This window comes from Bombina bombina, chromosome 2 (assembly GCF_027579735.1).
Source record: "Bombina bombina isolate aBomBom1 chromosome 2, aBomBom1.pri, whole genome shotgun sequence".
NCBI classification, from domain to species: Eukaryota; Metazoa; Chordata; class Amphibia; order Anura; family Bombinatoridae; genus Bombina; species Bombina bombina.
The window spans coordinates 1,079,592,037-1,079,608,970 of NC_069500.1; the positions used below are offsets into that span (position 1 = coordinate 1,079,592,037).

The window sequence follows — 16,934 nt, forward strand, 5'->3', positions numbered from 1 at the left end:
GTCAACTATTATATTCTCCGACTGTAATCCAGCCGTGTGTCAATCTTCTAATATAACCTATTCACCTAATAATTTGTTTGTTTTTTTTAATCGGCTTTCTACTATCTAATCGAATCTCCGCCCAACTGGCTCGCTTTAGTCAATGTGATGTCCTATAGCACATGCGTGTAGTTGCGCAACAGCTAGTAAAATCCAATGTCACTTTGTGCGTGTTAACAGTTATAGATGCGCATGCGTAATAGCCTTAACAAATAGTGATTGAATGAATGTTTACTGTAATACTGCCCATGACGGAATTTGCATGCGTATTGTTATTACAATTAACGGGAGCGCGCAATTATAGTGATGTATATAGGGGGCGGTATTGATAGAGACGTCACTTGTTTGAAGGGGAAACTTACAGAGTGGGTGGAGTTAGAGTTCGAAAAAAAAGTCAGGTTGATAAGTTCTAATCAAATTATAAAGTTATACTTGCAACTAAAATAATTATTATTTGGGCGGTTGGAATGTATATAATACTGTTATAGTGCATAGATATACGAGATTACATATTGTTTACCATCACTTTAAATACAAAGATTAGTAAACTTTTATTTTTTATTTTTTTTGTAAAATCTTTATTTATAGAAGCTTTCCAAGAGAAAACATACAAAATTATTTGCAGCAGGTCATGATATTACAAGAGCTAAATATACATTTTTCACATGTTGACATAGAAGTTAACCCTTGTAGATGATTATGACCCGATAATAAAGTCAATTCACTATTTTTCATCTGTTTTTCAGAATTAATAAATAACATCTTAAACCAAAAATAATTAAACCTTAACGAATAACCTCCTGATGAAAAGTTATTGAAATATATGAATGTATATAAGTATTGTGAACATTCATGTATAAATAAATGCTGATGATGCCCGCTTTCCCCTTTCTCAAGATCCTTCATTAAAGATAATGCTCATTATCTCACCTAGTCGTCAGGTCATTTGTTCTAATAGTTGAATGTCGATTGCCCTGTAAATTGCTTCTCTAGTATATAGTCTGTGTTTCTCGGTGGATAATCTGCTCTTGAGTCTCTAAGGCAAAGAAAGAATAAAAAGTTCCCATTTATTTATCATTTTTTTAGCTCTTATGGGGGGGGGGGGTAGTGTCTAATTTTTCTTGAGTTAGTTGGTAAATCAAATTATCCTTTAATTCTCCTAAAGTTGATACCTTTTGAGAAGCCCAGTTTCCTAGCTATAAGGATTACATTAAGTAGTTAATGTTTTGCAAGTCGTACTGTTTTGGGTATAATAAGTAAATGAACTTCTCCATCACCTAAGGGAATGTTTAGGTTCATTACTTTTAACTAGTATTCTACCAGAGCCCCAAAACGTCTGACATGGGGTCAACTTCTGAAGAAGTGTGTGAAGTCTGGATTGGTGGAATATACATTTCGGTCAGACATTGTCAATATCTTTTCTTCATTTCTGTAAAATGTTTGGGGTTATATATGCCCTACATAAAAGCTTTGTGATAGCCAGAGGCCAGAGTCGCTCCTCTAACTAATTGGAGACTATTTAAAATTATTTTATTTGAAGTTCGTTCCTCCACAGTAATGGACGACTTTCCTGCTAGAGTCTATATTATATTTCTCTAGTGGTTGCAGTAGTATTTTATATAGTAAGGATATGGAGTGTATACGCTCTCGGCATTTATCATTGGCCGCTAGCAGGGGGTGTCAATCAACCCAATCGTATTTGATCAGGTTGATTTCTGGCAATATCTGTCCGCTGAGCCTGAAGGCTCACCAGAAACATGGGGCTTCAAGCTCCATACGGAGCTTGGAGCTTGATAAATATACCCCAAAATGTTATTGTTAATAAAGAAATGGGCACCACCTTCTTGTAAGCACGGTTTCCTTCTCTGCTGAGGCCAATCAGAAACAGCTATAAATTTGTCACTAAAATATGTATCCAATTAATTTATGGAATATAACAGTGTAAGTTTTCAATCTGCTCTCCCACTTTTTTCAGGACTTGGAAAGTCCAGAGTTTTTAGAGTTAAATTACAAAAAATGTGACAAAATAAATAACGAAATTATATTGCAAAGTTTTTCTACTAAACATTACTAAACAATTTATAGTGTTCAAAAACCGTTTTAAGCAAAGAGTCATTAGAGCATGTCAATGCCCCTTTGCTAGATATTGGTTAAATTCCAAACCTTTAGATAAAAGTAGGAATTAATTTATCTACAAAGAAATCCCATAGACTTTAATTGTGATTTTCTGTAGAAATTTAATCAGATACATTTACTAAACGATTGAAATCAACCCCTATGTGTTTAACCTCCACAAATGTGTTAAACACATAGGCATAGTTTTCATTACTCTTATAAACATAACACATTTTTATATACTTAAATGTAGATACTTATCAACAGTTTTCACAATTTACAACAATAGAAAGAAGGCCATGGCTAAAGTCTCATTCAAAAAATTAAAAACAGTACAGTTCCTTAGAATAATATGGCTGGTGATTGGTAGCTTCTGGCCTATGCCATTCCTATTAGGTTCACCAGCCATTTCCTGCTTGGGAGCTAAAGTATATTGCTTCTCCTGAGTGGGACATTTTTGGGGATTAAATTCATTGTAAGCAAAGAACACAGTTGCAAAATTGACATGTTCTACCTAGGGTTGCCAGGTGTCTAGTATTCAACAGGACAGTCCATTATTTTAGCAGGCTGTCCAGTAAAATCTGTACAAAAATACTGGACACTTAAATGTCTAGTATTTTTTAAAGACCCCTGTCAGCTAAATTTAAAAGGCCTTCTAGGTCTTTATGCATTAGAAATATTGCTCAAAAAGAAGTTACACTGTGCATTTTACTTCCTCTGGCAGTCAAGGGGGTCATATCACTACTACGTACATGTGTTGCTGGCAATCAAGGGGATACAACGACTGCTTAGTTGTGAAAAATATATCTGGGTGGATCAAGAGTAGGGCCCAAGGTTGAGCTTTTGTAGAGACATTGTGTGAACCCAGCTATGTCCCATATCCAATCACCTATAGGTCGTCCAGTATTTTTTTGAAGCACAGCTGGCAACCCTAACTTCTACCCAATAAGAGCATGCAATTTTTGAATTAGAATGTCCTTTTAAGAGGAATTATTACTGAATATTTCAGTTCATTGTTGCAGCCCCCTGTCACAATTTTGTTTCATTCACTGAAATTCTTGAGTTAAAAAGTGGTCCAATGTATGAATGGGTTAGTTGTTGCAATGTTCTTTAATATTTGTTTATGATGTGATTGATATACAGGAATTATTCATTATGTGCCAGACTGAGAATACCCATTCCCATGTATTTCTCACAGGCTTACTTCAAACTACAGCAGATGAGTTTTGCTTTTACCACGGCATCAGAGAGACCGGGCTGTGCTTCCCAGACTTTCCAAGAAAGCAAGTGCGAGGCCCAGCATCTAACTATTTGGACCAGATGGAAGAATACGACAAAGTGGAAGAGATCAGCAGGTTCATAAAGATAAATGCTCTTTAATCTAAAAAAAACACTGACATCTTCTTGTGGTTTTGACAGTGAATTAACTCAGTCTGTCCTTATGTTCAGCAGCTGTGCCCTCCAGATGTTTTGCTCATCTGCTGTTTATGTGATGTCTTGGGAACAAATGCCTTTTTAATATTTCAAATACTTGTCATGCTTTCTCAGTTACTAGTATGCACTTTCGTATCCTAGCGCTCAGCAACAGTTTTATTTACATATATTTTGTTTATGCATTCAATGTGTAAACAATTCTTAAATTAATAATTTATTTTATTTATCCAGAAAGCTTTAGTTTAATTAAGTCCCTGTGTCATCTTATATATGTCTCATGTTTCCTTGGTCTCCTTATTTGTCCCTACCACTTCTCCTGGAGGGGCATTGCATGTACCTGATGCTAAGGGTTCAATTTATCAAAGTGCGAGCGGACATGATACGATGTAGTGTATCATGTCCACTGCCCATCAATAAGTGCCGACAGCATACGCTGACAGCATTTATCATTGCACAAGCAGTTCTGTGAACTGTTTGTGCAATGCCGCCCCCTGCAGATTTGCGGCAGACAGCAGACAAGTTATGGAGCAGCGGTCTTTACACCACTGCTTCATAACTGCTGTTTCCGGTGAGCCTGAAGGCTTGTGAGGAAACAGGAAACATTTGGAGCTTGATAATTTGGCCCCTAAGTCTTTGTTTTTACAATTTTCTGTACATTGTCTTCAAACCTCTAACTTTAAAATATGGCCTCTTGTTTTAAGTTGCAAAAAAAAGCATTAATAAAATTTGCTAGTGTGCTAGAGGATTTTATTATTGCTTGAATAAAGTTATGTGCTTAACCCTCATCTAGCAATGTAGTTCCAATACCACCTGAACAAGGCTGTGTTTAGCTTCAGACCTATTTGCTAGTCTAGATAGTCCAATAATTCTGTTGCTCTATATCTACCTTTATTTATTTTCTTTTGTTTTTTTATTTATACATTGTCAGGTAAATTATCCTTCATAGCAGCACTAGCTTTCTTTTACTCCTATAGGACAGAGGTATCGAACACGATGTGACACACACATTGTTTCACCTACTGCCATGCTGCCTGAAAGATAATTCCTTAGAAGATGATCCCCAGTTTAGGCACACACTCTCAAAAAGGCACCCACCACTGCAGATTATATCCATATGTCTGTCTTTATTCATGTGTTTTAAGTCACATGACCAGTAGCTTTCCTGCCCACAGTTCCCCTGGCAAGGGCAAATATTAGGGTTTCTGGGTACTGCCCTTTACATGACCCCCAACTCCACTTGGCTTCCCTGGGAAACATGGTGCAAACACAATTTGTACACAAAAAAAGAGGTGTTAAGTGTCCCTTTAATGTCTGTTTTCTCTGATATTGCTGTCAAACATCTGCAAAAAGTTTCACTTATAGACTGTAAAAGTAACTGATTCTATATTGATGCATAACCCTATGTGCTTACATTTCCCTGATGAACTATAAGTACTATGAACTGCAGGCATGCATGTATATATAGGTAAGGGAAAGCTCTTTAATGGCATCCAGTGGGACATCGGTTAAGAGAAATATTTCTCATATGGTGTCTCATTTTTGGCTTTGAGCATGCTCCTGAGTGAAACTGTCGGCTAAACATTCATCTCTGAAACTGCTGACTAATGTTGGTTTTATTGTCTATTTAGTTAGTTTCGGCTAGATTGCGAGTTTTTGTCGGTAATGGTGTGCGGGGCTAACAAGCCTTTTTTTCTCACTGCTCACTTAAGCCAACGCTGGTATTACAAGTTTTCTTCAAGCCGGCGTTATCCTCAGAAAAGTGAGCGTTGAGAAAAATTTAGCTCCCCATCTCACTGTAATACCAGCGCTGCTTACGGGAGAGGTGAGCTGGCTAAACGTGCTTGTGCACGATTTCCCCATAGGAAACAATGGGGCTGAGCTGGCTGAAAAAAAACCTAACACCTGCAAAAAAGCAGCATTCAGCTCCTAACACAGCCCCATTGTTTCCTATGGGGAAATAAAAGTTATGTCTGCACCTAACACCCTAACATGAACCCCGAGTCTAAACACCCCTAATCTTACACTTATTAACCCCTAATCTGCTGCCCCCAACATCATCGCCACCTACATTATATTAGTACCCCCTAATCTACCGCTCCGGACACCGCTGCCACCTACATTATCCCTATGAACCCCTAATCTACTGCCCCCAACATCGCCGAACCCTACATTATATTTATTAACCCCTAATCTGCCCCCCCCAATGTCGCTGCAACTATATTAAATTTATTAACCCCTAATCTGCCGCCGCCAACGTCGCAGCCACTATAATAAATTTATTAACCCCTGAACCTAAGTCTAACCCTAACACCCCCCTAACTTAAATATAATTTAAATACATCTAAATAAATTTACTATAATTAATTAAATTATCCCTATTTAAAACTAAATACTTACCTATCATAACCTAGCTACAATAGAATGCGAGCTCAATCCTATTGACTGATTGGATCAGCCAATAGGATTGAACTTCAAACCTATTGGCTGATTGCATCAGCCAATAGGATTTTTCCTACCTTAATTCCGATTGGCTGATAGGATTCTATCAGCCAATCGGAATTGAAGGGACGCCATCTTTGATGACGTCACTTAAAGGAACCTTCATTCTTCAGTCGCCGTCAGATGGAAGAGGATGCTCAACGTCAGATGTCTTCAAGATGCTCCGCTCCGGATGGAAGAAGATAGAAGATGCCGCCTGGATGAAGACTTCTGCCAGTCTGGATGTCCTCTTCTGGCCGGATCGGATGAAGACTTCTGCCCCTCTGGACATCCACTTGTGCCCGGCTGGGTGAAGACGGCTCAAGGTAGGGTGATCTTCAAGGGGGTAGTGTTAGCTTTTTTTAAGTGGGGATTGTGTGGTTTTTAGAGTAGGGTTGGGTGTGTGGGTGGTGGGTTTTAATGTTGGGGGGGTATTGTATTTTTTTTTACAGGTAAAAGAGCTGATTACTTTGGGGCAATGCCCCTCAAAAGGCCATTTTAAGGGCTATTTGTAATTTAGTATAGGGTAGGGAATTTTATTATTTTGGGGGGCTTTTTATTTTATTAGGGGTATTAGATTAGGTGTAATTAGTTTAAATAAAATGTAATTCTTTTTTTATTTTCTGTAATTTATTGTTTGGGTTTTTTTTTGTATTTTAGTTTATTCAATTTAATTGTATTTAATTGTAGTTAATTGTAGGTAATTTATTTAGGTTAGGATTTATTTTACAGGTAAATTTGTACTTATTTTAACTAGGAAGTTATTAAATAGTTAATAACTATTTAATAACTATTCTACCTAGTTAAAATAAATACAAAGTTGCCTGTCAAATAAATATAAATCCTAATCTAGCTACAATGTAACTATTAGTTATATTGTAGCTGTCTTAGGGTTTATTTTATCTGTAAGTATTTAGTTTTAAAGAGGATTAATTTATTTAATAGTAGTGATTTTATTTCGTGTTATTTAAATTATATTTAAGTTAGGGGGGTTAGATTTAGGATTAGACTTAGGTTTAAGGGTTAATAAATTTAATATAGTAGAGGCGACGTTGGGGTGGCAGATTAGGGGTTCATAAATGTAGGTAGGTGTCGGCGATGTTAGGGATGGCAGATTAGGGCTTAATAAAATTTAACTAGTGTTTGCGAGGCGGGAGTGCGGCAGTTTAGGGCTTAATAAATGTATTAAAGTGGCGGCGATGTCCTGTCGGCAGATTAGGAGTTAAACATTTTAGTTAAGTGTTTCCGATGTGGGGGGGGGGGGGCTCGGTTTAGGGGTTAATAGGTAGTTTATGTGTGTTAGTGTACTTTGTAGCACTTTAGTTAAGAGTCTTATGTATCTTTTAAATGCGGTAGGAGTCTGGACAGGAGAGGGTCTACTGCTCACTTTTTCCAGCAATCATAATACCGGCGTTAGGAAAATCCCATTAAAAAGATAAGATACGCAATTGACGTAAAAAAAAAGTGAGCGGTACACCTGTACCTGCCTGACTCGTAATACCAGCGAGCATTAAAAAGCAGCGTTGGGACCTCTCAACGCTGCTTTTTAAGGCTAACGCAAGACTTGTAATCTAGCCGTTAGTTAGCATGATTTAAAACAGGTTTACATTTTATATGCGGTGTGTGTGTATAAATATACATATACATGCACAAACATACACATACACAGATTATTATTTTTTTTACATAAAATGTAATTTTTTTGGTCTGAAGAAGGGACACTGGGGCTGATTTGTCATTTGTCTGGCGGACATGATCGGCCGCTAGCAGAGGGTTTCAATCAACCCGATCGTATGCCTCAGAGGCGGCAGAGGAGTTAAGGAGCAGCGGTCTTAAGACCGCCGCTTCTTAACTCCTGTTTCCAGTGAGCCTGAAGGCTCGCACGGAAACAGGGGTGTACGGCCCCATTCAGGCCATGATAAATCAGCTACACTTTAGATACACATTAAGCTGGCAGTTGGAGCGAGTTGACGAGACTGCATCTTCTTTGGGACATATATATATATATATATATATATATATATATATATATATATATATAGTATACACAGTATACCGTATATATAGCTAATCCTACCATTTTCTTGATTGTCATTAATATAATACATTTATTTATGTTCTTCTGTAAGTTATGTGTGCATGATTTTTTTAAGAAAAAAATATTTTCACCTTTCACCCTATTAACCATTTTTATAAACTGTAAATTGACTGATTTTGCACATACAATTTTTTTTTCACCAGAATTTCTTTTCTGTCATTAGTATTTTATATTTCCATGTTATGTTAAATTTTGCAAAACAATGAAATACATCATTTATGTCAGAACACCACAAAGCATTTATATTTGTTTTTTATATAATTCATTAATTAAACAAGTGCTAAACACAATTCAACTTCCAATATGCATTCGTAGAGTAACCCAATAGCTATTTTATTACCAAAAATAAAGTTTACAAAGTGCATTTTAAAATATTACTTTGTTATAAATAACCTTTCATGACTCTGCTAGAGTGTATCATTACAAAAAACAGCCAATTGACTTGTGTTATCAAATTGGTAAACTCAGGATTGAGCATGCGTCTTGAGCACTATATGAACAACATTGTTACAAAAATTGTTATTAACATTGATGCAATATAGAGTTCAAGATGTGTGCACATTCCTTAACCTACCTAGGTATTGTCTTATTGAAAGGGCCAAATATTTATCAAAGTTTAACAAGAGAAATAGATACATTTGATAATACAAGTAAATTGGGATACTTTTTTTAATTGCACACTATGGAGAGTAAAACTGTGCTTTCGCAAAGAACGATATTTGTGGTCCACTCGTAATACCAGCGAACATAAATGTGCATTGGTATTTGAAGTGAAGCGCAATGCGAACGCAACCTCGGAAGGAAGCTTTGCGCTCATGAGATTGTGCTTCCAATGGGAACTTCATTCTGATGGCGATAGTCACAGCAAATAACCTAGCGCTGCGAAGGGGGTAAGTCACACAGTGATGGGCAGCAAAGTTTAAATATATATATGTATATGAATATATACATATATATTTATGTGTTTATATGTGTATATACACATATTAACACATAATGTATATAAGCATATACATATATATTAACAGTGATAACACAGTCCCCATAGACCGCTAAGTAAAGGGACTTTTCAGTGCCGTTTTTTTCTGACACCCTACATACGCTCACTTTAACCACTTATAACTGGTTTGTGCAGTTATATTTCATTTTTTTAAAAAGATGCTGATATTTTTTAATTTATAAAGCATATGTACACTTTATTTTGGGGGCAATTGGGGGACATTTTGTTAATGACCTCTGGTTAATTCACTGAGCGCAAAGTGCTACCGCGAGCTCAGAGTAGCATTAACCAGCCACTTGTAATGGCTGGTTATTTAACGTGCACCCGTAAATGGGCACACTTTAAATTAGCACTCCACTTGTAATCTAGCCCTTTATCTGAATTGTTTAATTCAGAGTTCAATTTTGACTTCCATTCCCCTTTAATTCAGTTTCTTAAATTGGGTTTCAGATGTAATATAAAAGCTTTTATGTTTTACAAGTGGTAACCCAAGGACAGCCTGAGAAATGACTCATGATGATTTTCTTGCATCATAGATATTAAAAAAAAACATAATTTCTATTTACACAATAAACCCAAAAAAGTTCACATTGGTATATCATCCAATATTAACGCTGCAGGTGCCAAAATGTTTGAACCACAATGTTATAGTGGTCAGAATATGTCCGAAGCAATGTTTTCATCTCAACCTTTAATTCCAATATTGAAGTTAAAATTAAACTTTCATGATTCTGTTCATACATTTCTGTTATCCGATTTACCTTTCTCTCTTGCTATCTGTCATGAGATGCAGGACACAGCATAGAAGGTACAGCGCTATTTTATTGCAGAGCATAGAAGTTTACAGCTTGTACAACACATCTAACTTAGTAACTGCGACATAGACAATAATGGCAATAAGCCACGTCCCCATCCGGTGACGTCACCTCCCACTCTCATCACACTATCCTTTGTTTCCTTCCCAAGAGAGCATTTAGAGGTGTGCTTAAAAGCATGCATGTGTCATGAGGAGTAAATGGCAACAATATTATGTGGTCGATTTATCAAAGGCTTTCACCTGCCTTTGAGCCCCTATGGCTGCAGGTTCTCACAAGAGAACCTGCTCCCGGTATTTAACAAGCAGCAGTGATTCCTAACCTTTTGCCACCTTTAAGGTGGCGAAATTCAATCTCTGTGGTCCAGTCCGACCGGGGAGATTGACAGCTCTTGCCCACACGTGATTGGCTGTGCGCAGACAGGGGGCGGGATTGCACGCAACCGCAAAATAGCGCTTGTGTGCAATGGTAAATTCCTCTGGGGAAATTCGCCCCCCACAGAGGCGAGCTGCAGCAGACAGGGGCATGTATATGCGCCCCTGTCCACCTCAGCTTGATAAATCTAGCCCTATACATATGCTCTGTCTGAAACATGTAACTTTAATTTTAATTTTCATGTCCATTTTTACCCCATTAGTAACCTTTCTCGTTGAATGTTAAATTCAGTTTGTGACATTTTAAATTGAATATAAATTTATTTATTTTTTTCCTTTTTCAAAGGGCAAAGCATGCATTTTTTTATTAGAGTACATCAAATAACAAGGTATACAAGAAGCATACAAAAATAGTTTTGTTTAGTGTATAACAAATAACAAGTTAAAGAGAATATATATGAACAACAAGAAATACAATCCTGACTTGAACATCGGGGTAGACTACCCTAGTCCACAGTTACCATGGGATTTCTCTGCCCATTCTTCTGGTCACTGCTCTAACTAGGGCTAATCCCAATATCGGGCTGGAAGTTTTACCACTCTTCCACTTGATGTCATTTTACATGAACTGTTCTGTGATACAGAAGATGGTGATTGAGAGTCTGCTGGAAACAAAGAAGTATCCCCGCTGTGATCTTGCTGAGGGAAGGGCACCCCTCTTAAAACAGGGGATCCCACCAGCGGTGGCTCTGAGGCATCCAGTCCCAAACTCTCAGGTACTGGCTGGAGATGTCTTCTATTTCGACGTGTGACTGTCCCTCCATCAGTAAGGACTACATAAGACCAATCTATATGTACTTAATAACTTCTTGAAGGTCTATATCTAAACATATCTCCTTTCTTATTTGCTCTAGCTTCCCTGAAAAAATAGATTTGGATGCCAGAACTGAATCCACATACACTTTCACATCTGATTCCATTGAAGATTCTTCAGCAGCAGCAAGCGGGAGCCTGGAAAGTGTGTCTGACACTACCAGTTCTTTCCCCGGCACATGCACTGCCTGAACGTTGAATCTGAGTAGCCTCATCAGAAGTCTCTGGCATCTTAGGGGTGTTTTGTCAATATCATAGGAGTTGATTAGAGGGACTAGAGATTTATGGTCAGTCTCCAGAATAAATTTCTCTAAACCCACTAAGTAACGATGGAAGCGCTCACAGGACCAAACTGCAGCCAGGCACTTTTTTTCAATTTGGGCATATTTCGACTCAGCAGCCGTCAGTGTACGTGAACAGTAGGCGATGAGCTGTAGTTTGTTCTCATTCAGCTGCAGGAGGGCAGCCCCTAACCCATAAATGCTCGCATCGGCGATAACAACACTGTCTTTTCAGAAGGGTCATAGAACCCTAACACTGGGGCAGACCCCAGCAAGGACTTGAACTGTACAAAAGCTTCTTCCTTTGAAGGACCCCAGACCCAGGCAACATCTTTCTTCAACAACTCTGTGATAGGGTGTAGAACTGTGGATAAATCTGGAAGGAACCAGCCCACATAATTCACAAGGCCCAATATTTGTCTCAGCTTGTGTACATCAGAAGGACTTTTCATCTGTTGAATAGCAAGGATTTTATCAGGGTCCGGCTTGATGCCATCTCCATTTATAATATGCCCAAAGTAACATAACTCAGATTTTCTAAAATGGCATTTCTCTGTATTTAATTTCAGCCCGGACTCTCTAATGGTCTGCAGTACACAGCTCAATCGCTGATTATGTTCTTCCAATGTAGAACCATACACTAAAATGTCATCCATGACGACTGCTGTGGCCTTGTGGTCCCTTAGGAGGGAACTCATCTCTATTTGAAAGATTTCAGGAGCAGAGGATATCTCAAAGGTGAGTCTGCAAAAGCAAAACCAACCTACCAGTGTAATAATGGTTGTCCGTTTGCGGCACTGTGGATCTAAAGGTATCTGCCAGAACCCGCTGGAAGCATCCCGTGTAGAGAAGAACTTCACCCCAGCCAGTTTTGGAGCTATGTCTTCAAACGTCGGCAGCACATATCTTTCTCTCTTCACCGCCTCATTCAGCCTTTTCAAGTCTACACAGATGTGTACCTTCCCATTTTTCTTCATAACAGGCACATTGGGGACACACCAGTCAGTTGCTTCAACAACCTCTTTAATAACTCCCATATTCTTCATATGCAGTAGTTCCTTCTCCACTTGAGGCATGAGCAGGAACGGAATTCTACGAGGAGTGGTAATGCTGTATGGGACTGCATCATTTTTAAGTGATATACCGACTGGGTTGAAATTCAGTAGGCCCAATTCACCAAACATATCTTCCGAAATTTCATTCACTCTGGCGACAAGGCCCAAACCACAGGCTGCTTTCCTGCTCAATAGGTTGTTAATACACTGACCTCAAATTACATGTACCCACATGGTGAATTTCCTCTGCTTGTACTCACAGCTGGCAAGACATTTCCCCGCACAATCGATGTGGCCACCAGGACTATGAACTTTCGTTGTAATTTTCGCTAGCTGAGGCTATCGAGGCAGTTTTATGAATGCTGCAAGGGACATAACAGTTATGTCTGCTCCTGTGTCAATCTTGAAGGCAACCTTGGCTCCCATTACAATAAAGATAACCTGCCAATCTTCATCTGAACCAGACTGTTCAAAAACAGACCCTACAAATGACACTTCTTGACCCTCTTGTTCACTATCCACCTGCATTTCCTTAATGTATTCAGTTTTACATGCCACTTCAAAATGACCCATTCGGTTACACTTTTTACATCTTTTATCTTTAGCGGGGCATACGATATTCTAATCATGGGTTTGATTACACCACGTGCAGTGAACTTGCTGTGCCCATCAGCTTCTGGGCCTATCTGTTGCCCTTGGTCTACCGCTCACACTGTGCCTTTCATCTGCAGCTCTCCTGAACTGCTGCACTTCATCCACAATACTCTCAGACCTCAGATCAGCACTTTGCTTTTTCACCAGTTCACTCTGGCGGGCCATCCTAATAGCCCCATCTAATGTTAATTCAGCCTCCAACTGTAGCTTCAGTGAGACCTCAGCATCTGCAATTCATATGACTATTCTGTCTCTGATTTGCTCTTCTTTAGCAATACCAAACTCACAGAATTCAGCTAGTTCCTACAGGCTGCGCACAAATGAGTCCACGGATTCTCCCACACGCTGAGTACGTTTGTGAAAACAAGCCCTCTCATGAATCTTTTGGGCACAAAGTGGGCACTGAGTTTGTTCATAACTATTTAAAAGTCAAATTCCTCCCCTTCTTGGAAAGTAAAGGCATTGAACACTGGCTCCACATCTTTCCCTATAGAGTATAAAAGAGAATTAACTTGTACTTCACCACTCTCCTTGTCCAGCTTAGAAGCAATCCTGAAGCACTCAAACTGCTGACGCCATTTGGGCCAAGCTGCAGGCTGAGAGAAATCCAAAGGCTCAGGTGGGGTAAACTTCAACATCGTCATTACTCAGGAAACAGAAGCGCAGGCAAGTACTTCTGACGCAATGCCATGAGATGCAGGACACAGCATAGAAGGTACAACACTATTTTATGGCAGAGCATAGAAGTATACAGCTTGTACAACACATCTAACTTAGTAACTGTGACATAGACAATAATGGCTATAAGCCACGCCCCCATCAGATGACTTCACCTCCCACTCTCATCACACTATCCTTTATTGGAATTTGTTTCCTTCTCAAGAGAGCAAATAGAGGGCTGCTCTAAAGCATGCATGTGTCATGAGCAGTTAATGGCAGCAATGTTTCTAACAATATTATACATATGCTCTGTCTGAATCATGTAACTTTAATTTTAATTTTCATGTACCTTTTGACCACATTAGTAACCTTTCTCATTGAATGTTAAATTCAGTTTGTGACATTTTAAAAATTGAATATTAATTTTGTTAAAGATGATTGTCATATACTTTAGGACACATCAATGGGAATCAATAATAAATGTTTGATGTTTAAATTCAGTATTTAGTGCTTGCAATAATAATGATTTTTCATGTATTTCCAGTGAAGTTATTATTATATAATTTTTTGTTTATTTGCAGAAAACATAAACACAACTGCTATTGTATTCAAGAGATCGTGAGAGGCTTAAGACAACCAGTTGGTGCCATGCATAGTGGAGATGGGTCTCATCGACTCTTTATCCTAGAGAAGGAAGGTTACGTGAAGATTCTAACCCCAGAAGGCGATCTTATAAAAGAGCCTTTTTTGGACATCCATAAAGTGGTTCAAAGTGGAATAAAGGTGGGAGCTAATAGCATGTTTGCAGTGTGTTTAGTAGTTTTATGGTTTAATTTGGTATTGTTAATGTAATTACCAGTGTATTCCACTGATCTTTATTAAAGGGATATTCCGGTAAAAATTTCAATGCACATAGACGAATCACAACTTTGAATAGAAACATATTTGTAATATACATGTATTGGCAAAAATGCTTCTAGTAAAAGTTATCACTATTTTAGTGTTAACATTTTTCTCTGCATGTGCATGTGAAGCATAGCTAGATATTGTCTCTGCACCCACATTTTAAATAATGCAGCTGCTTAGCATGCCATTGTGACATGTATCGTATCAGTAATTAACAAATTGAGTAATTAGCCAATGATACATGCACCTTAGGCTCCCTAAGCAAGTGCTGTGTTTAAAATGCTGGTGCACGTTGCATACTTAAATACACATTTGAAACAACTATAACTTTTATTAAAAGCATTTTTGCTATTACAAAAATGCTTCTATTTAAAACTGAAATGCATTCATGTGGATTACAATTTAGTCCCTTTAAGGTATATATAATATTAATATTAGTAACACTACGGTTGCCGAATTGCCGCTTTCAAAGAGGGCGAATATGTAATAATAAAAATGTCAGTGACCTTTTAAAGAAATAGTATGACAATGTTCAGTTATAAGAACCCTGACATGCATATTTTGTATAAGGTCCCTCTTTTAAAGCAGCAATATGCCAACCCTACTTTACACTGACAGAGAGGAGTGCATACAAACCGGACAGTATGATAGTGCTTAGTGAAATAGCATTTTTTAAGTGATATTATAGTCACTCTTTCTTTGTGTAGAGGATATTAACAGTTTAAAAGGAAATAAGATATTGCTCTGAAAACTTTCTGTTTTCATGCATGTCGCTGGCCACTAAAACAGCTTTTATTTTCAAATGCAAAAATCTATGTTCATGTTTAACTGCTGCACTTTTATAAGCACAATAGGGCCTCTATTTAACAAGGTCTGGCGAAACTGGGGATCAGGTCCGCCAGACCTCGCTGAATACGGAGAGCAATACGCTCTCTGTATTCAGCATTGCACCAGCAGCTCACAAGAGCTGCTGGTGCAACGCCGCCCCCTGCAGACTCGCGGCCAATGGGCCGCCAGCAGGGGGTGTCAATCAACCCAATCGTACTCGATCGGGTTGATTTACGGCGATGTCTGTCCGCCTGCTCAGAGTAGGCGGACAGGTAATGGAGCAGCAGTCTTTGTGACCGCTGCTTCATAACTGCTGTTTCTGGCAAGTCTGAAGACTCGCCAGAAACACGGGCCGTCAAGCTCCTTTCGGAGCTTGATAGATAGGCCCCTAAGTTTTTTTAAAGACTGAATAAAGAAGCTAAATGGCCATAACAGTTGAAAGATGACATGCTCCAATTCAAAGACCAGTAGTGCTCTTTGTAGGGGTGAAACTCACAGTAGTCCAGGGTCACTAATTTTAGAGTATGTCGTTTTTCAACTGTTGTGGCACTTTAAGGTAGGCAGATAACATTACATTTTTTAGCAGTTCCACATTACAAATTCTAATCTCAAGAATACATACATTCAAATAATTTTTTACCATGTATTTAAGAAGGTATCAATGGTGTTTGCTCTATTTGAGTCTCTGGTTTTGCTAATAATCATTTTTGCACCTACTTTCACTGTATAAAACCAGAATAGTCTATATTCACTAAAATAAATAATAATCCACTTGAGGGGAATGAAAGAAAACCCATGTGAGGAAACATCCAATACATGAAAGTGTTTGCTGGATGTTTAATTGCATCTATTAACATATTCTTTATATAGTTGTGTTATATAGTTGTGTTGCTCATTCTGAAGACTTTTGCATTTACTTTATATTTTAGCATCATAATATAATAGATATGGGTTCCTCAGACACGCACCCAAGCCTTTTCATCACACATGTACCCAATTACAGAGATAATCAGAGATACCTCTCTGACTGAAAATATTTCAATCCCCACTGAAACCTCTTTACTGTACCATACAAAATTACAGAAACCATGGGTGGAGCACTGAAATATGTTGGTTTATGTTGATGCTCTGTTTTTGAAATAATAATTTTTTACGCTTTTTTCATATTATCTGCCACAATTTAAGGGAAGTTATGGAAATTGGCTGTCAGGCATTGCATACTATGCAATATAATACAGATATAGTTACTGCATTTGGTATTGGAGTTTTTTCTAACTCAACTCTGTAGATTACTGTACAAACCATTCTTCTGTGGGAAGTCTAA

The 16,934-nt window shown here is 38.2% G+C and overlaps 1 protein-coding gene across 2 annotated transcripts in view; it reads left to right on the top strand.

Annotated features, from left to right (window-relative positions):
• HHIP (hedgehog interacting protein) overlaps positions 1–16,934 on the top strand; it is a 236,651-nt gene that overhangs the window by 44,429 nt on the left and 175,288 nt on the right. For both annotated transcript variants that reach the window (XM_053703703.1, XM_053703702.1), the window contains exons 3-4: positions 3,353–3,509; positions 14,458–14,659. In XM_053703703.1, the coding sequence (XP_053559678.1) occupies positions 3,353–3,509; positions 14,458–14,659 (359 nt within the window). The remainder of the gene's footprint in view (positions 1–3,352; positions 3,510–14,457; positions 14,660–16,934) is intronic.